Source organism: Lupinus angustifolius, chromosome LG17, assembly GCF_001865875.1.
Source record: "Lupinus angustifolius cultivar Tanjil chromosome LG17, LupAngTanjil_v1.0, whole genome shotgun sequence".
In the NCBI taxonomy this organism is placed as follows: domain Eukaryota; kingdom Viridiplantae; phylum Streptophyta; class Magnoliopsida; order Fabales; family Fabaceae; genus Lupinus; species Lupinus angustifolius.
In genome coordinates, this window is record NC_032025.1 from 2,970,212 (window position 1) to 2,983,215 (window position 13,004).

The window sequence follows — 13,004 nt, forward strand, 5'->3', positions numbered from 1 at the left end:
TCATCATTGGCCCATTTTTGGAGTTGATCTTGAATCATCTTTCCAACTTCTAAACAATGATTGTCTCTGAATAGTTTGCATCTTTATAGCATGTACACAGGTTATCAACAAGTCAGAAGGGCCAATGCAACAAGCCCTTTGAAAATCCACTCTCTTTCTCACACACAAATATTGATAATTTTATATGCTTTGGTTTTGAAGAGGCCAGGAGGGAAGAAGAGTAAAACTTAAATACAAAGTCAGCTGCTTCAACTAAAGCAGTTCAAGTTCTACCTTAGTTTGTAAGTTAGCTGTGCTTGAACTAACTTCATTTACACCCATCTCTATCTCCTCTGCTTTATAAGTGGAGTGAACACCATAGATGACATAGAAGATGGTAATGATACATGCCCATATAGCAAACCTTTGGAAAGAAAGGAGCTTCAGTGTTGTTATAAGAAATACATTAAGAAAAATAGATATTGCAGCTGGCCATGGCATAAATGGCACAGACCAAACAGCAGCAACTTGGGCATGGCTAGGCACCATGTGTTGGAAAAAAGTGGTGACTGTGATCATGAGCCCTCCAAACAGTGGCAAACCCCACCATTGCTGCTTGAATTTCCAAGACATGGAGAAGCCTAGAGCACTAAGAGAAAGGAGAACCAGGAACAAAACAGTGTGCAAGGGTGGGGTATGTTGAGTGACTACATACCGACGGTATATGAGAGCATTGGCCACAAGGTAGAAAACCATGAGTGTACCTATGTTGACCAACTCAATTATAATGTCAAGCTCGGTGAAAAGCGCAATGAGTGCTGTGCAAAGTCCTGCATTAAGTAGAAGAAAAATTAGGACAAACCTCCAAAAATTAAATGGCCAATAATGTGCTGAACCAAGAGGGATATAAAGAGGTTCCTTACCCAAAAAGAGTGTAGCGTTCAATGGGGTGCCCGTTGAAGGGTGCACTTTGGCTAACCAAGATGGCACCAGTCGAGCCCTTCCTATAACACAAAGGTATCTGGCTTGACCTAACATTGCAACCAATAGAGAAGCCACTATCCCCAAACTTGCACCTGCCCCCACAAGGTTACTCGCCCACTTCCATCCAATCTTAAGGAATGGAATAGAAAATGATGCTCTATCTGATACCTTTTAAATCACACCAACAATTCTTTTTATTTCACTAGAAAACAACATATGCATATAAATAGCAGAATTCTGAATCATTCAATATACTAACCTCGTTGTAAGGAATCATCATACACAAAGACAGAGCCATTAGGCAATAAAGCACAGTGGTTATAAGAACTGAACCCACAATTCCAATTGGCAAGCTCTTAGAAGGATCTCTAATCTCCTCTGCCATGGTTGATGCAGAATCATAGCCTATATAGCTGAAGTATACTATAGCTGCTCCATCAAGAACACCTTTAACACCAAAAGGAGCTATTCCTTTTGGACTAACCAAGTTTTTGGCACTTCCTTTGCAATAACCAGTCACAATGATAAATCCAAAGAAAATCACATGGAAAACTGTCATGATGAGGTTCAATATGGAGCTTTCCTTAGTACTGCAATCAACAACTAAAATAATGAATTCAGAAATTATGCTATCATTTTCAAATGGATACAAAAGTTGTTTGTTTCATCACATTATACTATATTAATACCATTGAGTGTGTAATTAATCATTTATCCAATGAAAGATGGACCACTAAGCCAATAATAAGAATGAAATAAAGAAAAAAAGAGAAGTAAGAAATACACCAAACCTATAACATAAGCAGAGAGTGAGAAGGAGGATAAGAGCCACAGCTGGGAAATCCAACATGTTATATTCCTCTGGCAATCCATGCACTTCCACTCTCCACACATTTGGGTCATTTTCTCCAAATGCAAAGCTCAAATATTCAGTAAAACTCCTTGATACTGCAGCGTTTGAGAACACATACTCCATTAGTATATTTGCCCCAGCAAAATATCCCACGAACTCTCCTACATCATTCAATAATGTCCAAATTAAACAAGTCAAATTCACATAGCTGGGTCCAATAGATAAAGAGCTTATTTAGACTTATGAGAACAATAAGATATTTCTAGCTTTAAAAAACATTGAATAAGTGTTTAATGACAGTAAGAGTCGTTTAGTGCACGAAACTCCCACTTAGTAGGGAATACGGAGGGTAGATGTGTTTAATGTTGGGAATGGAATAAAAAAGTTTATATATACCAAAGGTTAATCTTAAATAACTGAAAGCTCCTCCAGCAACTGGGATTTGAACAGCAAATTCAGTGTAACAAAGAGAGGAGAGAAGGGCTGATATTCCAGCTATGATATAAGATATGAAAACTGAAGGACCAGAGTGATGATGAGCAACAGAACCAGTTGTGACAAAGACTCCAACACCAAGCATCCCTCCTATTCCAAGAGCTACAAGATCATACCAATTCAGCTTCCTCTTCATGTCTGCACCTGACCTTTGCCTCACTTGGTTAAGTTCCTGGTCTGGGGTCCATGTGGCTAGCATTCTCTTCCTAAGCCTGTGGGGTGTTTGGGTCAGGGAGTGGAAATATCTTCTAGAGAAATTGGTCAAGTTGTTTATTGCAGCATGGGTGTTGTTCATTGTTATTGTCTATAAGCTTTGCTGAGTTTCTTCGCCTCAATAAGGAGTGGAGTGGTGAACGTTTTAAATATGGATTGATGAGGAATATGAATAACCATACTCATATTTATATACATATATAAGGTGTTTGGAAGTAGTTCCATATCTTCTTGCGTTATTCTCCTAGGCATGGTTTAAATACCTATTGCACTACTCATTTTATTGGCTTTGAGATGAAACCCTTAACATGATATCAGATTCAAAATTCAACTTCTTTCATTCATGGTGATCATGGATCACAAAATGCCTTAACTAGTGTTAGGAATGGAGAGAACAAATAAGAGATTTACAACATTGGCTTATATAAGCCAAAAACAAGATAAGTAGGTTTGACACCATAATTTAACACAAAACAAACATTAGGTGTAGAAGTTTTGTTACTTATATACACTTGAATTAACAAACATTAGGTGTAGAAGTTTTGTTACTTATATACACTTGAATTAACAAACATTAGGTGTAGAAGTTTTGTTACTTATATACACTTGAATTAACAAACATTAGGTGTAGAAGTTTTGTTACTTATATACACTTGAATTAACAAACATTAGGTGTAGAAGTTTTGTTACTTATATACACTTGAATTTATCCCTCTTTTATCTATACTTGGAAATTTCGAACACATATATGTAAGAGAGGCATTCCTATACATATCATGTCACATTCAGACAACATATTATGTGGTTATCGTTAGTCCTGCATTTTTTATTTTTATTTTTGCTGTTTTGCAGACTTACATATAGATCTAAAAAAAATATGAGGCATTAAGAGATGTATAGTACCCGTTTCTCTAAGAACAATGTTTGATTTCTTTCCCAAGAGTTGATAAAAAGGCCTAGCAGTTCTCGCAAGTATCAAGAATTTGTTGTCCCAAATTATGTCTCAAACCATGTCTGAAACAATGATGATTTAATTTTGTAACTGACATGATATGTTTTTATTGGCTTGAGACATGATTTGGAATACACTTTGGGACAACAAATCATTATCCTTCCGAAGAGTTAGAATTCTCTCCCTTACAAAGGAGAATGCAAATTTCAATTACACATTTATCCGTTTAATTACAATAAAATTTCAATTTTATTATTAAAAACAAATTGAGAAATATATATTTGTCTCCCTCTCATTTAATGCAAAGTATCTTTTCCCCTCCTAAGTGTCCCTATCTTTCTGAAAGTGCCTACTTGTCCTTTAGGGTATGCTTGGTTAACTCTTAAAAGTGGAGTAAAGATTTTATAAATAAAATTTTGATACCTCCAATTTTATGGGACACCAAACTGGGTCTTTGTATTTTGAATATTAACAATCATGCCCTCTTTTCCTCTCAGAATCTCACTCCTAGTCAGCCAGTGCTTAAAGAGACCCTAGTATATTATTACAAAGTAACTTCATAAGTGGAACATCACTATGAGATACTTTGACCTAATCTTTTGGAAATTTCTGGAGAGGTGAAACTCTTAAAGATGTGACAAGCATCCACAAAAGCACCAAAAGATTTCTCACTAAGACTCAACAAATAGTTGGACTTGATTCTTATGTACACAACAGTGCAATAGCCACTAATACAGTTGAAATTAAAGTTGCTATTACTATAATATTTATTAGAAAAATGTAATGAGTGTCGTTCTTTAGTTAAAGGGAATCAATATGTTTAAAATATTTAGCAGGGCTGAGAATATTTCCTATATATATGATTAATCGAAGAATGATAATCCACTTTATAAAACATTACCTTTAAGGTTCATCTTCTTTCACCTCTAGATATAATAAGGATCAATAATGATCCAACTATATAAGAAATCTGGCATCTTTAATCTCAAGTTATGCACATATAGAAGCTTTGATACTTCATTAAGCCAGTAGCCATAAATTTTAGTACTTGACTCATCCAAAATGAGAGAAACATTATAAAGTGAAATAACAAGTCTAAGGATAATTTTCATCATTCATATTTAATCAATTTGACTTTTAAAAAAAAGTAATTTAAATAATATTATTTGACAGTATATAAATATTATATTATTTCTGAAATCCATTACTGCGTATATTATATCTTCCTTATTAACTTTACTTTGGTGTGTATGAGTGTGTATAATATATATTACTACTTGACTTAAAGTTGGGTTATTATTATGAGGTCAGCGATGGCATAAGCTTCCTACTTTTCCAGGTGTACTATTTTTATGGAGTTTTTATAATATATTTTTAATATAAAAATACATATGTTGTTTTCATTGGGTTTTAACAATAAAATAAGAAATTTGAATTACTGATCGGAAGGATTGAACGATATCGATAATAAAAAATTAATTTCCTATTTAATTTCAAGAAGTTGTTTTGGATTGATACAAGCCTAAATGTCTTGTAATTATTTTGAAAATGTACTTAAAGAATATTAATCAATTGATATTGATAGAAATAAATTATACATGGAGTTAAAACTATTTAGAGAATTCTTCCCCTTGAGAAAATGATACGGACAATTGATATTTTGAAGTTCTCCTAGATATATTTGTTGGTATCGTACTTGTATACTTATTTTATTGATAAGTTTGCTTAAAGGAAAGTTAGGAATGATATTTTCCAAGCAAAAGTTGAAAACTGATATTGAAATTAAAAAATCAAATATTTTAAACTTTCAAAGAATTTTTTGTACTAATTATTTATAATAAAATTAGACAAAAAATATTAAATATATATTTTAGATGATGTACTAACAGTGTAGAAAATACTTATACTATTATTGTATATATATTTTCCGGAATTTAAAACCTAACCATCTTGAGAAACGTCTGGAATGTGTATGGTCTTCACCCATTTGATATAATTAGTGGTTTCTAATCATGAAAATTTGTTGCCCAAATTGACATCATAATCCACACGGTGCAGAAGGTAGATCTTGAAATCAATAGAACATTGGGAGGAAAAAAATATTATTACAGACAGTATAAAAGTTTTATGCAATATTATTGCATTATTTATATTTAATTATTATTGATTTTTAAAAAATAATACAAATGAATATAGGATAATGCATTGACTATATATAAATTTTTAAACTAGTTGAGCATGAATATTACACTTTAATAGAAAATATGGTGGACATCATATGAAATTGATATGGTATTTAATTATTTGCAGCTACAAGACTCCAATAATTAATCTAATTCGTCAGCTTGCTTTTCCCTTCAACTATGATCACTCAAGGTTCGGTTGCGAGATATGGAAGATATCTCTAAGGATAAAACTTCAACCTCCAAAAGAATGAAATATAATGGAAAATGACATTAACTTTAAAAATTAAAAGGAAAATCTTTCACAGTAAGTGGGAAACTCAAACATGCATCATACTTAAATTTAACATTTATATTTTGATCTACAACTTTACATTAATTTTACGGATCCGGATTTTGCCACTTATATAATAAATATTAAATTTATGCACCGATAGTATAAAGATATATACATAATCAGTATATCATTATTGTTCATTTGATTTTTTTTTTTAAAAGTAAATGATGATTAAAAATAAATGAGATAGTAGTTAATTAACTCAACATTTGATTTAGTATATATGCTAAGTGCAACATACTTTCCTAATGTGTTTCAATATTAGTTAATTAAGTAGCATGTTATTCTATAAATAACACTAAATGATAAAGAATCATAATAAGTGAGTTACATACCATATATCGACCTATGGTATTAAGTTCTTCAATCTTACTCCATTATCTCATTCATTATTTTTTTAATGCAAAAGTTCTTTTACTCACATTAGCAATTGGTAAATTTAATTATTTCATCTTCACACCTTGGCCAATTCACCACCCAACCAATTCATCACTCAACCAAAGGTCAAATAATAGTTTATCTCTCTTCATTTTCTTTCTCTTTTCTTACATAGCATACAATACCAAATTTTACTATCTTCTTATTTTCTTTCTGCCCATACTTTTTCACCATTTCCTCTCTCCTTCCGAACAATGCTTAAGTTTATTATTGGTTATATATATGTAACTCAATTATCAATATGAATTTGTAGGATCCTCTAATTATCAACTACATATATCTGGAAAATAATTTTGGGCACAATAGTTAAACTACAATTTACTCATCTTATGTGTATAGGTTTTTGTCTATCCTTCTTAAGCTTTGTTTGGGAGTTGGGGAAGGAAAGAGATCAACTGGTTAGGAAGGGGGAGAATGAAAGGGAAAAGAAAGGAAATCATCTCCCTTGTTTGGGAGTATGAAATTTAGACGAAGAAAAATAAACTAATGATAATATAAGATTTTTTTTCCCCTTAAAAATTTAATTAACAATGAGAAATAAACAATAATATGTAATTATATATTATTACGAAGCATATTTAACTATTTTGACATTTTATCTCTAAAACCCCTAATTTGATGGAACTTTAAAAATAGATACATGGAGAGTTTGAGAAACCCTCCAAAACCTTCCCCTCTCCTTGATCCAACTCCAAAATAAGGAGAAGGCTTTCTAAGGCCATTCTTTTTCTTCCCTTCCTTTCCAAAATCTCACTCTCAAGCAATACTATTTTAAACAAATATATACTACCAAATTATTAACGCTCTTAATTACATAACTACACGCTTCTCCTCCTACACGGTAAAAATAGTAAAAGCTAAGCTAGTGAGTTGCCATGTAAATTGTTATAGTCTCATAGAATGAATTTGTTAAGTGTTAAAGTATCACATTCATAAATAATATGTGTTAATTAAAGTCATTTATAATGACTTGGGTGATCGTCTCACTATTTTAATTGAGAGAGAATTCATTTATTCTAGTAGTAAATTAAAAAATATATTTCACATTTTAGTCATTATTTTTTTGTATTATAAATAGTTAAGATGTACAGTAGATTTTTTTAATTTATTCATGGAGTAAGTAGACTCTCATTTTAATTAGGAAAACATAAGCAGCTAAGTACCCTCTAACAAGCTTAGCTGTGATTTAAGCAACCAATGCCTATAGCATTTCTCAGCTTTCCGGTGTTTATGTATAATCGTTATGTTCTAATTAATCACCGACCAAGCATGAATTAAAGCTATATTTATCTTAGTTAAGTATTAATGCTAGGCATAAATACTCTCTTTAATTTGTACGTACATGAGTACATCTATCAGTATCACGTATCAGTCATAGTGTTTTCCAGCACTTAATTAATGCTTTTGGAATATGAGGATGCCCTTCAAAGCAGTTATGTTTTAATATGAGAGAAAAATATATACATTATATTGTATGAGTTTTATACACTATCGTTGATCATATATTTTATTATTAATAATTCTTCAAATAAGTAATTAAAATGAATAGTTCATGTTGTAATGGTGGTGTATAAATGTTTGGTGCATAAATATGGACTCTTTTAATATTTAATGAATCTTAAGGAAAGCATATTTCATAGGAAATGATTATGGCTTCATTGCCACTTGACTTATTATAATGAAAAGGCAAAGTTCAAGGGTGGGGAAGTGATAATTAAAAAGTATAGTGCAGAAACCTCACAAGGCATTTGCATTGTGTGGTGAATTTTTTTTTATGAATCACTCTTGATCTGGATTTGAAATTAATAAAAAACATGATTTATTATCATCCAGATAAACCTTTTGTTGGCCTAGAATGATGAATTTAATACATTATTTTATTTACATCTCAAAGACTCAAACTCAAAGTAAAATTCTAAATCTTCCTAAAATCCCTCTTAATTACTAAAGAAAGGAAGTTTTGAATACATTTTACATTTCCAACACAATAGCGCATTCATTTTTAATTAAACACTTGTTTTTTTAGTAGTAGTAAGATATTAGAAGGATATAACAAATTGTAAAGCTAAACAAGATTCATATAAATAAGCAAAACTAAAAAATTATTGAAAAACAATACAATATATCATCCATTCATTAAATATCTCATGTCTTTAATACAATTTTTCCTTTTTTGTTTTCAAACCATCATCCTAATGATAATGATTAACAAAACCAAAGAGACATGTATGAGTTTTGCTATTAATTAACATAGTATGTTGAGCATGTCTCCTTTGTATAGCCATTAAAATGCAGGATTAGAAGAGATGCAAACAGTATTCTTTTGAAGAAAAAAAACATTGAACACATCCTTCTCAAGTAGGATAAAACCACCCAAATAAATAATCCAACAATCCACTAACAAGCTTAAAATTACTATAAGAATGAGAAGCTTTTAGCTGAATACTCACCCTATACAAGTAGTCCAAGACAAATAACTTTTATGTATGATATGGCCGCACTGTAAATAACTTTTACACATCAAAATTAAATCATTAATTTGTCTATTTTCAATAAACTTTAATTGTTATTTCAATTGATTCTTACAATATCAACTTAAACATTTTGTTTAAATCTTTTACATCATTATTATTTAATTTTAATTTTTTATATGTCAATATCATTATATTGTTCTGTTTTAACTTTGAAATTGAATTATCATATTCTCAATGATTTTATATTTTGACGATGACGGGTAAGGGACAAACATTCACCCAATGCAATTTGGCCTATACTCAAGCCGAACACCGACTAATATTCACGATTGTGAATCTGATGACAGTAATTTTTTATTAACCTATTACTCATTTAACGTTATTTTTATGTTAAAGAACAATTTTATCAACTTATAAAAGACATAAAGTCGGATGGGTTTTGATGCACTTCATTTCTAACGTGTAATGTGACTTTCCTTTTCTTGATCTAATACATTTGATTTCCTAACACGTAACTCCATGGAAACCCGTCATTGCATGTAATATACCCAAGTATTTCCTAGGTTTGCAATAATCAAGGGATATAGAAGCATTAAGTGTGAGTGTGCGAACACGAAACTAATTCAGAAAAGATGTTGGATCATTCAATTGTTTTGTATTTCGATGAACTTAAACAAATGTTTCTGAAAGCATTATCCTTATATATTATATGCATGAGGTACAATGTCGGTGATAAGAAATTCTCAAGAATCAAATTTAGTGATATGGAATAAATTTAATTTTTTATTATAATAAACGCAACAAGGGATAACTTGAGAGCCATTCAATTAGAAAAAGAACAGTAGGAAAAGATGACAAACTTTGTGGCAGTTTTAATTTATCATCATATTCCTCAGGGCTAAGCTGAGATAGAGTGCATTTGTTTTAAAAAATCACTTTTTTCATCCTTTTCTCACCACACATACATAAAGTGAGAGCCAATTTAATCCATTCACATGAACCTTCTGGTGTGCCACTAAGAAACTTAAAAACTAGATGTTAGATCAGGATTATCCGTATTCCAAGGGGTACACATCTGCTGTCTCACACTTTATACCACTCTATGTGCCATGAGTTGTGATTGGTCAGGAAAAATATATTTAAGTTAAAATTTAATTATTAAGTATTTTTCTGACCAATCACAAACGCATGACATATGGAATGGCATAAAGTGTGGGACAGCAGATGTACTCCCTATTCCAAGTTGGTCTTATTTGGCCAATTACATTTTTAATCCTTCTATCATAATTAATTATTATCATAAACTAAAAGATAAAGTTAATTAATTAAAGGGATTCGAAATTTTGAGTTTCCATAGCCAATTGCCAAAGCACAAATCATCTGTAAAATTAGTGCTCTTTAGCTTTATACTATCACATGATCTTTAATAAATAATCAAAGAGGATTTCTAACTTGCCTTGAGAACCTCTACTTTTGAGTTATTATTACTTTGACCACTTTGAACTAGCAGGTTTTGGAAGTGCTGGGATTTTTTAAGCAAGCTTATCTTTGGATTGTAAACATTTCATTTTGCTCACAATTACAAAAAAATAATTCTAATTCCTTAAACCATTTGGGCAAACTCAATTTGTCGACCTCTTACCATATGAATAAATGTCCTAAGTAAATAACTCCTAGTTGTTCAAGTTGTTCATCAATAAATGATTATTATGAGTCAGATGGAATAGAATTTGATAAATCCCCATAAGTATTACTTAATAACAAGGGGTAAATCAAAACTTGTTTACCATGATGATGGTTTAGTCATAGAATTAGTTGTCGTGCCAAATACCATTTATTTTTGGAGTAAGTGAATTCCTTTCTTTTTTTTCAAAACAGGTGGAAAAACAAGTCTTTGTTTGTAGGTTAATAAATGTTTAGCCAAAACGTTGGTCTTGCCCTTAAACTTTCTTCTTAAACAATATCCTTAAACACACCCAATTAAGAGAACCTTGTGTAAATCTCTAATGTTATTGATCGAAAACAGAAGATAAGATTGGAACTACATCTTGTCTTTTTTGTCCATGGTTATTTATTGATTATATAACTTAAAAACTTTGCCCATTAGAAAGTTATAATCTTAAAGAAACTTGTTTAAAATCAAAATTGTTAGAAAATTTTAAAATTAAGAAACAATTAAAGATAAATAGCAGCGTCTGATAAACATAACTTCATGTGACCCAGTAAACTCAATTAAAAGTTGCTTTGGTTCGAGTTTAATTCTTGCATGACTAATAGTTTTATGTTTTATGATCATTTTAACCTTTTGACCATTAGGCTAACATAAACGTTAATTATGTGTTAATATGTGTTCATTGTTGTTACTTGAGCCAAGAATTTGGTTCTTGCTAAATCCTTGAAATGTTGTTTTATTTCACTAACATAGGTAAAAGTTGCAAAATTATTCACAATTCATAATTTATCTAAATTCATCCAAATTAAATCAATTCATTAGAGATAATGAATTTAAATGAATATAATCTAATTGATAATATTGATAATGAATAAATTCAAATTCATCCATTATATTCAATGAATATCTATATATATATCCAAAGTGATTTTCTTTGCTTTGGAATTTCATTTGATATTTAAGAAAACTAAATTCAAGTAAATTCATTTATGATTCTCACTTTTAATATTTTATTAAATTGATATCAATTACATGACATATGTATGTAGTTAATATTAAAATTGTATTGTTAAATACATAACATATATAAGTAGGAGAAAAATGAATGTACTGAAAATGTATGAGTTTTATATACGATCACTGCATCATCCATTATTTATATTTAATCATCATTGATTCTTCAAAAAGGTAACTCAAATGAATGATGGACGAGAAATGATTATATATAAATCTTTACACTTGCAACACATAGATATTACATTCTATAAGTATTTGTAAAAATATTTACACGTAGAACCTTAAACAACACATACTTGTAGAATCTTGAAAAGAAAAAAAAGTTCTATAAAAGTTCAAAAAATCACTTTTTTTTAAATAATGATTTTCTTCAATAGTATATTTAATTCTAATAATAAAAATCAAATGAATTTGGCATCAATCCATCCAAATCCATGAAAATTGAGTCATAGATAAATTGAATAACTTTAAATGAATTTATATGGATTGATAAATGACTTTTCATCCATCCATTAACATTCAAACTCAAATCCATACATTTGTCACCCTTAAAGATATGAGTTCATATATAAATAATTGATTCTAGATTTTTTTAAATATATAAAGTATATAAAGTTTTTAGAATTACAATTGATATCTTTATTATATTAGCTAAAACTTTTTTATTTTTGTTTGTATCTATCATGGTGAGCAATATGAAAATCTTATAATTTTCCCAAGCAATCTTCACTCAAAATCACATTCTTTATTAATCCATTGTTGGTAAGTTTGGTTTAGCAACAATGATCCTTTGACATAAACTATTTTATTTCTATATTTCAATGTAATAAAATTACATCAAATAATATAAAATATTAGTTTATATTTTTATAAATTTTTCTTCCAATTGAATTGTACATTTTGATCGAAGATATCATTAGAGACAGAGATTTTTATCCTCCTTACCAAATCATTGGTTAATAAGCATGTTGCACTGAACTATGAAAAAGGTTGATAGAAGGGAATCTAATTTAAAACAATATTCCTACACGGCTTACAAATTATACGTGGCATTTGTTATTTTATTCGTCTCCATCATCTCATGGGTTCCCTTGAAAAAAAATTAAATATATTTTTAAATCTTACTGATACACGTCAATAATAATATATAATAGTACTGAGCCTTTCCTCTTCTAGTAAAACATGTGGCGCAATCTAATGAATGCTTTGTTTGTGTCTAGCTTTTCTGTCACAATCTTAATTAACAAAATTAGAAAACTTAAATAATTATCTGAATATGATCTATGTAGTGCTAAGGTAACTATTTTTACTATTAAAAGTGGATAAATATTAAACTGGATAATTATTTGGATAATTCTCCAAATCTTCTTATTTTAGATGAGGTCTCCACATAGATTTATTTCCTAA

General features: G+C 29.9%; 1 protein-coding gene across 1 annotated transcript; it reads right to left on the minus strand.

The window, feature by feature from the left end:
- Positions 48 to 2,850, minus strand: LOC109331272 (cationic amino acid transporter 6, chloroplastic-like). Its single transcript, XM_019565670.1, has 5 exons — positions 2,213 to 2,850; positions 1,755 to 1,977; positions 1,223 to 1,553; positions 903 to 1,131; positions 48 to 809 (listed from the first exon to the last, which is right to left on the minus strand). Exons 1-5 carry the CDS (start codon positions 2,604 to 2,606, stop codon positions 253 to 255), a joined length of 1,734 nt encoding a protein of 577 aa, XP_019421215.1. The 5' UTR covers positions 2,607 to 2,850; the 3' UTR covers positions 48 to 252.

Excerpts from the sequence above, each read along its gene's own strand:
- LOC109331272 (XM_019565670.1), bottom strand. The coding sequence starts at position 2,606 with ATGAACAACACCCATGCTGCAATAAACAACTTGACCAATTTCTCTAGA. Across the intron at positions 1,978-2,212 it reads TTATTTAAGATTAACCTTTG|GAGAGTTCGTGGGATATTTT; the intron begins GTATATATAAAC and ends TGAATGATGTAG. Across the intron at positions 1,132-1,222 it reads TGATGATTCCTTACAACGAG|GTATCAGATAGAGCATCATT; the intron begins GTTAGTATATTG and ends GTGATTTAAAAG.